Below are 13,986 nucleotides of genomic sequence, written 5' to 3'. Positions count from 1 at the left end.
AATTCTATAGACACATAGAGTGCATATATTGTCAGGTGAGACATGAATGTAAGGCAGATGCTTTTTGTGTGTGTGTGTGTGTGGAACTTGCAGGTGGATTTCCATGGCCGTCTGGAGAAGCTGATCAGACTCAGGAACCCATGGGGTGAAGTGGAGTGGTCGGGAGCCTGGAGTGATGAGTATGTTTTTCTTTACCTTCCCAGTTCTCCCTGCTCCTGAGAGGTGATGAGGACTACAATCCAGTGGATTCTGCAGTACTTTCTGTTCACAGGTTACACAGCCTATTCTGGAAAGGTTATTAAATGCTTCCAAAGCAAAATAAAACCATTTAGTTATACTCTTTAATTTTGGCTTTCTTTGGCCTTTGAAAATGTGACAATTTCTTTGAATTTTGTTTAGCACAGAGGGTTCACCTGTTTTTCCATCAATCACACAGTGGTAGTCCAAAGGTCAAACCCATTACGCAGGCTCTTCTCCTCCCATTGGACAAAAGTGCTTCCTCTGACAAAAACCAAACTTCTCCATGATACTGAGATCATGGGTTGGGACTCCAGTAGGCAGCCATGAATGGGAGCTCACTCCATGAGCTCATGACTGGTGGTTATTGATCATTTGCTATAGAGGAAATTATTGGATACCTTCTGTGCTGGTGAGGTTAACTCAATCAGAGGTGATGTTCTGAGACACCTATACCTTGGAAATGATGGGCCCAGATGTGGGAGGATGGAGAGGGCATGAAGTAGTTTCCATCCAATTACTACAGCTGGCCCAGAGGAGGTTCATGGTACCATGGTTGAAGTTGCAATGCACTAGTTTTATTGGCCAACAGGCACCTAATGAAAATGGCCGGAATACTGCTTCTCTCCCAGTCTTTTAGCTTTCAACAGTCAAAAGCTTAAGCTCTGTTCATCCATATCCTGTGACATCACCAAGGCCTCAGAAGAGAACTTGATCACATTGAGTGATGGCATCATTACTGCTTGTTACTGCCTGGAACTCCTGCATAAACCTTCTGGTCTGTGTCAGAAAAAAGCTGTGCCATTGGAACCTGTGGATATGGAACCTGTATGAAAGACTTTTCAGTCCACTGCCTAAGATTGAGCAAAACCCCAAACCTCAATTCAGCAAACTTTCCTAAAAGGATAAAATGGCCAAATAAAGTTTAAACCCCAGGTTTTGGCCATTATTTTTCACCGATAGCAATGTGTGCAACTGTCAAAAGGATTTGTTGGGCTTTATCTCCTCTCTGTGATGAGACCACGCAGGGTCCTCATAGACTGGGAAGAATTTAGGTGTGGAAACAAAGCCTGGTGGGGGAGACAGAGTGAAGTCTAGGATTTTTACATCCTGGATACTGAAGAAGCAATGTGTTTAATGTCTGAGATGCAAATCTGGAAGTTCAGCTAATGTCTGGCTAGATTGTTTTTTTTAACTATTGGGAATTAAACTCAGGACCACACACTCCTCACACATACCAGACAAGGTGCTTTGTCACTTTAGCCATGCTCTTAGTCCTTTTACTGTTATTTATCATTCAGATAGTGTCTTGCCCTTTTACCTTTGTCAGCTACCTCTGCCTTTGTATGATCTGGGATTGTATACATGAACCACCATACTCAGGTTGTTTTTTGAGGCTAGGATCTCACTAACTTTTGCCTGGGCTAACCTTGAACTATGATCCTCATCCCAAGTAGCTATTATGTGGTGTGTTTGTGGGGGGGTAGGGAGGGTGTTTATTTTGAAAACAATCAAACCCAAGATTAGGTTAGAGCTCAAATTCTCTAATGTCCCCTAATCCTTGTTTAGAACAAGCTTATGCTGATTCAGTTCTGATTAAACCAATGTTTCAATGACTTTAAAAAAAAGCCCGAAGAACATTTTCATTAAACCTTGGGCTCTTAGAAGCCAGCTCTAGCTGGGTAATCTGGATTTGGGTGTGCCAGCTTCTATGATGAGGAAGGAGGGTTTGGCTTTACTGAAAGTGTTCAGAGAAAGGTTTGCCTTTTTAGTTTTCTAAAGATGGAAGCTTAATACAGCTCCATTATTTAGACACTGTACATGTATTTCAGGAAACGCTAATGTCGCAAAGGTCAGGTAGCTCAAGATGGCATTTAAACAATGGACATGGCTACTGCAACGGAAAGGCTACTAGCAGGAGGCCTTACAGGTGGCATTATCACAAGGAAATTGCCATCAAACTGAACCTCGTGGTTTTTCTTGCAGGCTCAGGAGGTGGACTGTGTCCAAGTACCTAGTGCTTGTCAGAATCTCTCATAATATATTCCCCACACCAACAAACCAATAGAAATGACAACTTACTAATTGGCGCTGGAGTACCTGCCCTTCTTGTGACAGGATCTCTTATGTCTTCTCTTTTCAACTTCCTCATTCCTGTGGTCAGGGGCCAGGGAATCTTAATTGGAAATGGAAAGCTTGCCCCCAAAGTGAAAATGAGATCTGTCTGTGATGTCTCTGTTGCGTATCCAGGGTTACCCTGCAGTGCCCATGTTCTCAGCCTCATCCCTTCATCCCCCTGGGAAGTTCCACATGCCCAGCCTAGCCTGCTTTCCACTGCTGGTTTGGAGGCATCTTATTTCTGGCTTTTTTTGTGGGTATAGGGGGGACATTTAGCTTGTTCCTCAGGAATGACCACCTTCGACTTCATTTTCCCAGTGCCCCTGAGTGGAATTACATAGATCCCAGGAGAAAGGAAGAGCTGGACAAGAAGGCTGAGGATGGCGAGTTCTGGTGAGATGCTAATGCTGCTTCATGCCAAGACTGGTCTGGGTGCTGTGTGTGTGTGTGTGTGTGTGTGTGTGTGTGTGTGTGTGTGTGTGTGTGTGTGTGTGTGTGTGTGTGTGTGTGTGTGTGTGTGTGTGTGTGTGTGTGTGTGTGTGTGTGTGTGTGTGTGTGGCCAGACTCTGGGACATCCAAAAATGTAACAAGTCCCAGGCATGAGGACTTCCATTCTTCTCTCCCCTGTTCCCCCCCCCCCTCTCTCTTTCTCTTTTGCCCTTCTTGTGACAGGATCTCTTACATCTTTTCTTGTCCTGGTATAATTCTACCCTTCTATTTATGTCTACAATACTGAAAACCAAGTTTCTGAGCACTTATGGTGGCCTAATCATCTACCTACATGCCTTTCTAATGAGCCCAGAATACTACTTCCATTACTTTAGGCCTGAAATTTACCTTACCATCTACCCAGGTTACCTTCTTGTACTAAAGGTGCTCAGGAAGAAGATTCATGGTACATCTTGAACATAGGAAAGCTTAGACCTCTCTAAGCTGGACATGTTTGAGAATCCCAGGACCAGGATCTTCTTTGGGCTTAGATTTAACCCAGCCTAGAGGAAGGGGCTGTATGCATATCACCTCCTGGGGTCTTCTTCAGGTTACAGTTCAGAGATGTGAGGAGGTTTCTGGAGGATCTGAGAAGCTAATCATAGAGTGGGATTTGGATGATAGTTTCTGCCTGCTTGCGTCATTGGGTGAGAAAAGATTCATTCAAGTCAGCTTTGAGGCTCCTCACAGGGTTTGTTCCCATGTCTCACGGGTGTGCTTTGAGTCATCCTTCTGGCCCAGTTCCCTTGACTGACAGCTTCTGGTTCCTCTGCCCCTTTCCTTTCACCCCCAGGATGTCATTTTCAGACTTCTTGAAGCAATTCTCTCGCCTGGAGATCTGCAACCTGTCTCCAGACTCTCTGAGCAGCGAGGAAGCGCACAAATGGAACCTGGTGCTTTTCAATGGCCGCTGGACTAGGGGCTCCACTGCTGGGGGCTGCCAGAACTACCCAGGTGAGTGAAGGGCTGCCTGGCATGTCCTTTTTGATCTGGGGGACATTGTATGCTACTTTTGAGGCCCCGCTTTCCCTCCCTCCCCTGGCTAGGAGGAAGGACAAGGAGGACGGTGGCATTGCAGTTAACCGCTTAAGTCCTGATCTCAGCTCCTGTGTTCAAATCTCCCCTTCTTCACCTACCTACTTCATCCCTACTCCCAAGAGACATGCGTCTTACTAACCCGGCTAACGGCTCCTGTTCTTCCCTTGGCCTGTCTGACCCACCTGGCTGACATCATCCTGCTGAGCTTGGGGGCAGAGTGGCGGGCAAATCGAGGGCTAGAGGACAAGGTTGGCTATTTCTACAGACTGCACCCAGCATGGCAGCCCTTTTACGTTGTGTGCATACCTGAGCCAAGGAGGGAGGGGGGTGGGATGGCACACACAGGGCTCAGTCCTGGGTGCAAGCCTTGGCCTCTGTGCTAACCTTAGCTCATCACCTTATCAAAGGCGAGTAGAGGTCATGAAAGTTCACTAATATGTACCCCAATAGGCTCCTCCTAGGTTGACTCTACTGAGACAACACCTGAAGAAGCAGTTGCACGACCCCACGTCTCTCAGGAGGAAGTAAAATCTGCTCTCTCCACTTTCCACCTCCCCGTCTCCACACTCTCAGGTGTGGGCTATGCTTGCTTTCTGTTGTAGAGTTGTGTTTCAGACTTGTGTATAGGCAAAGGGCAGGGCCTACCATGCTCTTCTTAGCGCTCGTTCATGGCAGGGCTGTGCTCAGCACTGCGGAAGTTGAATCATCCTGAAATCCTGTGTGGGTGCAGGATGAGGTCCCTCTCCACCCCTATCCAGCAGCAGGGAGCAGATTGTGACAGACAGAAATGGGGAGCCTGTGTCCTGCCCTGATACTTAGATTAGCAGGCTGTGAGACCCAAGAGACATTTCCCTTGCCCAAGCTTCAGTTTCCCGGTCGTCAACACAAGGTACTTAATTCCTACCTTACAGCTCATGGGGTCTCAGTGAGCATTGTAATATGAAGCACACAGGGAAGCACTTGGTAAACTGTGCAGAGTTATACAAATGGGTTGTATTATCTTTATGGCCCATTCTCTTCCTCTGGTACTGTTAAGAAATAAACAAAAAAAATGTAGGGATTGCTGTAATGCGGCATTTGGGAGAAATTAAAATATGCTCATCATTAGCAAGCTCTTGGAAAATGCAGAGGAAATTTGCATGGATCATTCTGGGAGCTCAAAACGGTAGGGGGAGGAGGCCAAGGTACCTGTATGTACCAAATCATAATCCCATCTGTGCTGCCAAGTAGCTGTCAGGAAGAAATGGAACGCTCTTGCCTTTGGGTAACGATGTAAGTACAGAAGATTACCACATTCTCTTGTCTCTCCTGGAATCTGTAGACATTTGGCTTTAAAATCCTATACTTGAGCCTTACACTTAAAAAAAGAAATCTGGAAGTGAAGATTCTGGGAAGGTAAAATTGAATAAGCAATCTTATTGTTAACCACCAACTGCCCTTGGTCACCTGTAAATGCGATGGTTATTGCATAGAGTGGAACCCTTATTTAGAAGATGTAAAAAAAAAAATAACAAAATAAAATAACAACAAAAACAACTCTCCTCCCTCCCAAAATGAAAATTTCAATTCCCTTTCCCAACCTTTTCTACCCGCCTCCCTCCCCATCCTCAGCCCCCCCACTCCCCACCTGGGCACATCATTATTGAAATTGTTGAGGCTCTGGAAGGGAACAACCTGTTAGGCCTATCTTCTTCCATCAGGCTTTGCTCCTCATCTCTGTCAGAATTGCTGTGTGCCTTCAGCTCTTCCTTCTGACATCTCTGTGTTTCTGCTCTTTGGAGAGATTGTCTTTCAAAGGATGGCATGAAATAAAGGAGCCTTTCCAAAGGTGGTGCAGCAGGAATGCTGCTTCACGATCATTCTGATTTCTCATGCATTATTAAATGACTTGTCTTAAAGGAAATGCATCTCCTCCTGAGTGTCAAACACTGACATCCTTGTGTGAGGCCCTGGGGTAGTGGACAGAGGATTTGTTCTCAGGGATGCTGGGGTTGGGATCCCAGCTGAAGACTCTCTGAAAGAGAACATATGCCAATCACGTAGCTTTCTAGCCTGTCAACCAGAGGTTTCCTTGGTAGCTAAACTCTCTTGAGATTGTGTCCCCAGGACATGCAATTGCCCTCTTCCTCCTTGGTGCTGTCCAGCTGAGAACAGGAACAAATGCCCCATTTGTCTGGGAGGTCTCAGAGGTTACTCCTTATCACAGCCTAGGGTATACCTGGGCTTATGGGATCTTGAAAAGCTCCAGTCGAGCACGTCTGGGCTCCTGATTGGTCATTTGGTGGGCAAGTGCTAACTTTCCAAGTGCTATGGGCTGTGTGTGTGTGTGTGTGTGTGTGTGTGTGTGTGTGTGTGTGTGTGTGTGTGTGTGTGTGTGTGTGTGTGTGTGTATGAGTGACAGGGAGACAGGTAGATCATTTTCCAAGGTCTGCTCAGCAGGCACAGTCTAGCCAGAGATGCTTTTATTAGGATGATTGAGGTTCTTCCCTTCTATTTTTGTTCTTCCCCATCCTCTCTTTCCCCTATGGGGAAATGCATCACCGGGGGACTTCCAGCCACATACTGGACCAATCCTCAGTTCAAAATCCATTTGGATGAGGTGGATGAGGACCAAGAAGAGGGCATTGGTGAACCCCGCTGCACAGTGGTACTTGGTCTGATGCAGAAGAACCGCAGACGACAGAAGAGGCTGGGGCAGGGCATGCTCAGCATCGGCTATGCTGTCTATCAGGTACTGCTGAGCTGTGTTCCTCCTCTAGCGTGTACTCATGTCTGAAGGCTTTGGCTCGTTATTGGGGTGCATCTTTCCTGTTGCTTGAATACTCCTGATCAAGCATTATCCTTGCTCCTCTAAATTCCTCTCCTAATGGCCATCCTGAGGTCTGAATTCCACAATTAGAGAGTCATTCCTTTGATGTGAGTTTCTGCTGTTAACAGTGAGATATGTACAATTCATTGCATTTTACCTGTCATCAAGAGCTCCATGCAAATGCATGGAATAGATGACTTTTCAAACAGAGGTGTCTCAGGGGGACAGGAGCTTTGAGTGATTTGTGGCAATACAGAGTGGGCAAGGGGACTGGGACTGGATATGGGAACCAAATATACATGTCTCCATGAACAACCTTGAGGCCCTTGGCATACACAGGGCATCAGATGGGGTGAGGGAAGCTACATAGTCATTTTTGGTCCTGGTGTCTCTGGATTGGGGAACACAAGTAATTCTGCTCTCAGGTTTAAGCCCCTGGCTCAATATGGTAGTTGTTCCTAGTAAGTTCCCACTCAATGACTTGTCTCACAAGTAAGTTATGAGTTAAAGTGAGACCTTCAGGTCTTTACAGCCTAGCCAGGAATATATTTGAGTCTACTTCTTTCTACAGGCAAATACTCATAACAGAGGGTTTCATGGTGAGGTTTTTTTTTTTAAAGTTTATTAAGAATGAATTTCTTGAGGCAAAAATACAGTTTTAATCAGGAAGCTGGCTGGAGGTTTAACATTTCAGTGTAAATTAATCCCTGAAAAGGAAGCATTGTAAAAAGAAATCAAGACAAGCTTCTGCCATCTTCCTTCTGCTCCTTTGCTTATCATAGACTTGAACTTAGGGCTTGAGAGGAAAGAGTAAGTGAGTGTGTGTGCATGTGCGCATGTGCACATGTGTGTGTGTGTGTGTTATGTTAAAGAATAGGAGTTGGGGACCAGGCACTGGTAGCTCACACCTGTAATTGTAGTTACTCAGGAGGCTGATATCTGAGAATCATGTTTCAGAGTCAGCCTGAGTAGAAAAATCTATGAGAGTCTTCTCTCTAACTACCAATAAAAGCTGGAAATGGAGCTGTGGCTCAAGTGGGAGAGCACTAGCCTTAAGTTAAAAAACTCAGGGACAGTGCCCAGGCCCTGTGTTCAAGTCTCAAGACCGGCACAAAAATAAACAAGAATAGAAATTGGTAAGGAATTTCTACTCTATGGTAGGAAAAAAATAACAAAATAAATAAGGCCCAATTGTCCAGCTTAGTAATTCCAATTCTATCTAGTCCAACATAGACTCATAGCTTACAGGCATAAAAACCTGAGGTAGACTTTTGTGTATAGATATTACTACAATCAATTTTACTCAGCACCTACTATGTGCTAGGTGTGACTCTGGGAGTTAGCGGGACAGATAAATGTCCCACAGTCACAGTTCTCAGAGTGCTCATGATCAAGATGGGGACATTAGACACACTCACCTGACCACAAGGAAGGCCATGATGAGACAGATATAGGGGCTGGGTATCTCAGATCCATGTGGGAGAGACTTTGACCAGAGATTCAGAAGATGACCAAGATTTCAAAAGTGGAGGAAGGAAGCAGTCCATCCCAAGGGGGTTCCATGTGTTTCTTGACACTTGAGAGTAGGCGACAGTTTTGGAGTGAGGCAGTGGGCTGGCATGGTAGCTGTGCAGCTGGCTCAGGGGCAGTGCACCAGTTCTTCATTCATGAGTTCTACCTTATATAGACAGATCAACAAAGCGTTCTTTTGAGATAGCTTTTGTGTGGCATGGTATTTGAGTTCATAAATAATATCTAAAATGTATTAGATTTACAGGCATCAAACTGTAGTTACTTATAAAATACTCCAGTGTGTGTGTGTGATCTGTGGTCCTTCTTCTGATGGCCAGGAGCTTATAATTCAGAACATGACATCTGTGAATACTAGCTGTTTTAAAGTTAAATTGAGGAAATGAAGGTAGCCAGTAGCTGGGGCTGTCAAGAGTAGTTGACGGTATGAGGAGCAGCTTGGGTATAGGGAGTAGCTAGGGTAGTAAGGAGACGTGGGAGTATAGGGAATAGCTAGCACTGGAGTCTATGGAAGAGCAGGAATTTTAGGGAGAAGCTGGGGTGTAGGGAGTAGCTGGAACAGTGGTGGAGAAGCTGGGATGTGAGGAGTAGCTGGGATTGTAGTCAACAGGACTATAGAGAACATCTGAGCTGTAGGAAACAGGTGGGATACAGACAGCAGCCAGAGTATAACAAGTTATAGGGGACAGCTAGGGTATAGAAAGCAGCTAAGAAGTTGCATTATCACATTCATATCCCTATGTCTCCCTCCTCAGCGCTACCTGTCTGGACTTGGAGTCCAGTTGGAAACTGAAAATCTGTCACTGACTGAGAAGCAGCCATGACCTCGGAAAGCTCAAGTGTTCTCTTTGTCTGGCCTCCCTTCTCTCCCCTTTATCTTCCTGTAGTGACAGCAGACTTCTGTCCGGCAGGCAGCCTGTCATTTGCACTTAGGATCCTACATTTCGTACTTGACTGCCCTTCCCATCTCTCCATGGGCAGTCGCTAAGGCCTGCTTTCCTGCCACTCTGCTCTTGTCTGGTTCCTTGGTGACTCTTGGTAAGGGTGTACTCAGAACATATTGACCACAGGATGGTGGTTGTGCTGTTGATGGAAAGACAGCCAAGGTAGTTAGGTAAGTAGCTGCTGAGCTAGGGAAGGCTTTTAGGCCTGCACAGAGAGGAAGGTTCCTGCCAAGTCTTTGCTTACCCAGCCAGCCAGGTCCTCTGCATGGGTAAATTTGATTTAAACTCAAAATTTAGAGGAGTGGCAGTGATCCTGGACTGTTCTGTCTCTGGTACAAGGATTCCAGTGGATCTTAACTTCCCTGAATTTAGTTGTTTCTTGGGGTTATAGGCAGTTTTCCACTGACTTAAACTACCAGCGTGCCTTTCCTGTTTTTCAGGTTCAAACAGGCTCTGTGACAGATCAGAGGAGGGAGAAGGACATAGTGGGTATGGTAGGGCTGCCACTCGGCATGTATGAGCTCACCTCTTATAGGAGGCAACATCTCTACTTATAATAAGAGAGCCTTACTCAAGCTAAGCTAGTGAAGAAGAACTGACTATCTTAGGTAACCAAATTTAAGGTCAGGAGAGGGATGATTGGGACAGAGGTCTCACTTGCTACTTGGACTTTCTCCCACATTTCATCACAATTGTCAATGCTACTTTGCTAGTCTAAATTGATTGACCTCCTAATATCACTAGCATGAAAGATGGGCCTCTTTTCCTGAGTTTCAATTTTTTTTTCAATGTTAGAGAAGCACCTAATAGGCCCAGCTTGGGTCACATGCCTGTTTTCTGATCACTTACCATGGTCAAAGGTAGAATCAATTATTGGCTCGTGTTAAGTGAAATCCCTTCCTCTGCTAAGTCCTCCATCTGGGAGTTTATTGATTTATAAGAAGACATTAGCTCTTAATTAAACTCCCACTCTGAAGGGATTTTGGATTTTGGAAGATTATCCAATTAGAAAATAAAGAAAAAAAGTAGAGTCTTCCACTCCTGGATCACCGGGACTCAGCAGGCCTGTAGATGGCCTTGTAACTCATCAGTGACCTCCTAGTTTCACAAATGTTATTTTCTCTCCTTAGCATGAACTTTCTCTTCACACTTGATTGCAATCTGTCTGCTAGGCATGGAGGGATGCACAAGCACAAACGGGGGACCTAAAGCTCTTGGGTAACCTGCTTTTGCCTTCTTACCTGCAGGTTCCCAAAGAGGTATGTGAGTCCTGCACTGAAAGATGTCTTCCCTTGGTAAGAAAGAAGTTGATGGTCTTTGGGACAGGCTCTCAGCACCGTCTGCTTCCTGTGATGGAAGCTGGTTTTCCTATGGACGCTGCATAGTCTGGTGAGCTGGAAGCTCTGACAATTGATGAAGACCAGCCCAAGTTTCATCTATCAGGCCCCAAAGGAGAGGAGCATGTTCCATTGTTTCCCCTACCTATATTCCTAGTGGTCTGATCTGAACAAGGTGATTAAAATCAGAAAAGATGTTCTGATTAGGAAAGGAAGTACCAGTTTTCTCTTCTTGGCTCCTGATTTTTCTTGTGCTCCTCAGTAATGTTTGACTGGGTTAGGGAGTCATAGGATCACTATCCCACTTACATGGTCACACTTACCTGTATCTCAGTTGACTAAAAATGGAGCCTCTCTGGCTCTCCTGAGTAGGGAGCTGCATGGCTGGCCATAAGTGCACAGCCAGCAGAAAGTAAAGCCCCAGTGTATGCCAGCCCTGTGGCTATCTTCTTGGCTGCAACCTGGGGGGTATTTAAAATGAATATCAAATCCAGTCTGTATCCCTGTTTCACTGTAACAGAACCATCAGAGTAGGAGGACCCAGGTATCATAGGTCTATAAACAACCCAGATGACTGTAGTTGTGGCCAGGGTTGAGAACATTGTACTCTGTGGGGCTTCCAGCAACTGGAATCAATTGCACTAAACATTTAGTCATGCATCTGTCCAACTGTAGCTTTTCCCTACTTTTCCAGGTTTCCGGGCTTGGTCAGTGGTATAGCATATGTTAATCAACCCATTTACAGACTTAAGTCTGTACAGTATGCCAAGGCTGTAGGCAACTGGTCTACCTTGCCCTTATCTCTCAAGTGGATGTTATTATTGAGAGAATATAAGAAAGTATTTTAAGCAAAACCTGGATTCAGTCCAGTCCATGGTGGCTTCCATTACAAAGACTCCATTTATATGAGGGGTTATATGCACACACAGTGGAACTCCAAAAAGCACTTCATGGTGCCCTCAGTGTGTCCCTATAGGTTCTGTTTTGCTATCATCAGGGCTGGGAGGAGTGGGAGGAGAAAGATGGTCTTGCTTTCTTTCTCTCATCAGTAGAACTATGAGCCAAAGAGGGTCTGGTGACCACTTGTGGACAGTGAATACTTTAGGATGGGAATTTTATCTCCAGGCCCCACAGAAGTCATGGCTTGACAGCTTGGCAGCACCTGTCATAGGCATCGTGATGGAGATGGATGGTAGGGATATTGTACTACAGGGAGGCCTCATTATAGCCATAACAATGTGGGCACCTGTGTTTTTAAAGCCTGCTGCAATCACTAATTAGCCTGTGTCCCACACCAATAGCTTCCTCTTTTCCCACAAGTAGATGAGTGATGGGGTCATCTTCCCCCTTTTTCAGAGCGGAGTCAAGGCCCTAAGAGAGGCCTTGATCTGGACCTGACTATGGCTTCCTCCTTTGCTTATCTCCTTCTGAGCTGCTGCCTGCCTCCTTCAGAGCAGCTTAACCACTTTGGTTACCTTTCGGAGCAAGTTACCTTTCTGAAGCCTTTGCAGGAGATTGACAGTCATTTCACCAGGCTTAGGTCTGTACTGAGAAGGTCAATGTCACAACTGTAGGGACAGCTGCAGCTTAAGAGTCTGTTGGAATCATGAGGAAAATGTCTAAAGAGAAACAACCCATATTAGAGCTCTGGGCTCAACCCTTCATTTAACTGGGAAGGCAAAGGATCTGGCCAAAGTTACATGTCAAGGTCAGTGCCTCAAAAATGCTCAAAAGACACTTGATAACTGACACAGTGATTTCATAGGAGAAGCCAAGGCCTCTTGATTGTCGGCATGGTGGTAACAATGAAGATCCCTAAATAAACAGGAAAAAATAGGAATGCTTGGCTTTTACCATTTGGGGTGTGGGGAGAAATTGATCTGCCTTTTCCTTTGTGCAGCTGGAGAGTCACACAGATGTTCACCTGGGCTGGGACTTCTTCCTGGGCCACCAGCCCTCTACCCGTTCCAGCACCTACATCAACCTGCGGGAGGTATCGGGCAGGGCCCAGCTGCCACCTGGGCAGTATCTGGTGGTGCCATCTACTTTTGAACCCTTCAAGGATGGTGACTTCTGCTTGAGGGTCTTCTCGGAGAAGAAGGCGAAGGCCCTGTGCGTCAACTTTCACTCTGTTATTAGGGATGGTTGTTGAGTTCAAAGAGAGCAGAGGGAAATGGCCAGATGGAGGTACTAGGCCCTGTCCCTGAGTGACTGGCCCCTGGCTTGTAGCTGATTTGTCCAGGGGAAGCTTATGAAACACCACAGGTCCCCCATCCCTTCCCTGCTACCCCCTTCACTTTGTTCTGTAGTTCATTAAGGAAGTTCCTTACATAAAAAGCCAAGGCTGGGAGAAAAGGCATGGAGATGCACTTGGTTAGAAGAGGTCCACCATCCAGCAGGGGGCACAAGAGCCAGAAAACAGGGTCTGGGGGAGGTACTGACCACCTTCCCTCACACACACCCCATTAGTACTGTCACATACACTGCACACCAGGAACACACCATACCACACACATCATGCACACCACACACATCATACATACCATCCGTGGAACACACTACACATACAACACACACCACATGCAACAAACTCATATACAATATATACTGTGTAACCACATATAAGCAATATACACACACCACACAATATACATATCCAATGTACATCATGCACAGATATTACATGTCCCACACACTACCACATACCACACATACCACATACTACACTCCATACATATATATATACATATATACCACAAACATACTGTAATACACACCACATACCTTACATAGTATACCTATACATACTCATAAATGTTTTATATACCTCCATACCACACAAACACATACACTAGATGCATCACACACTACCCAGTTGCCATGTAGGTTCTAGAATATCATCTACCCCACCATATATCCTATCTCCCATTCTACACACACTGCACACTGCATATGCGCAGCAGCACACACTATACATCCACGTGTTTAAGAGCTAAGTTGTGTGCTGGCTTATTCTCTAGAAGGCCATTTCCACAGGGGTTCTTGTAGTAAGGTTCTCAGGGAAAGAGAAGTGGCAACTGAGGTAAGTGGTGAGAAGATTCCCCAGAGTTTAGCAAGCTAAACATTCTAGAACTCACTGGAACTCTATTGCCCTTGAAGCTTTTGTCTCTGATGAAAAATTCAGATCGAGGTGAGAATTGGGGAGTGAAGGGAGGGAGTCCGTTCATGCAGGTTTTAGGAACTGAACATCTTGGGTGAGTAGGTCAGTTCCTAGTATGGTCAAAAACTTCCAGAAACACTATGCCATTGGCTGAACTTTTTATTGCTTCATGTCTGGTTTATTTCTTTCTTCACATTTCAGGGAAATTGGAAATGTTGTAGCTGGAAACCCACATGAGGTATGCAGTCTTTTAGTATGTCCAGCTCTGACACTGTTGTATGGTAGCTCTTTTGGGTTTCTTTTTTAATGTATTTGAGGTCTTTA

At 45.5% G+C, this 13,986-nt stretch overlaps 1 protein-coding gene across 1 annotated transcript in view; it reads left to right on the top strand.

The window, feature by feature from the left end:
- Nucleotides 1–13,986, top strand: part of LOC138827267 (calpain-8) — a 63,284-nt gene that overhangs the window by 36,374 nt on the left and 12,924 nt on the right. The window contains exons 7-13 of the mRNA XM_070022750.1: nt 94–179; nt 2,674–2,748; nt 3,638–3,798; nt 6,438–6,613; nt 10,413–10,424; nt 12,403–12,614; nt 13,864–13,900. Of these exons, the coding sequence (XP_069878851.1) occupies nt 94–179; nt 2,674–2,748; nt 3,638–3,798; nt 6,438–6,613; nt 10,413–10,424; nt 12,403–12,614; nt 13,864–13,900 (759 nt within the window). The remainder of the gene's footprint in view (nt 1–93; nt 180–2,673; nt 2,749–3,637; nt 3,799–6,437; nt 6,614–10,412; nt 10,425–12,402; nt 12,615–13,863; nt 13,901–13,986) is intronic.

This window comes from Dipodomys merriami, unplaced genomic scaffold, assembly GCF_024711535.1.
Source record: "Dipodomys merriami isolate MVZ:Mamm:240054 unplaced genomic scaffold, mDipMer1.0.p SCAF_153, whole genome shotgun sequence".
NCBI lineage: Eukaryota > Metazoa > Chordata > Mammalia > Rodentia > Heteromyidae > Dipodomys > Dipodomys merriami.
The sequence above is the reverse complement of the archived record's forward strand: the minus strand, read 5'-3'. Positions and strand labels throughout refer to the sequence as shown.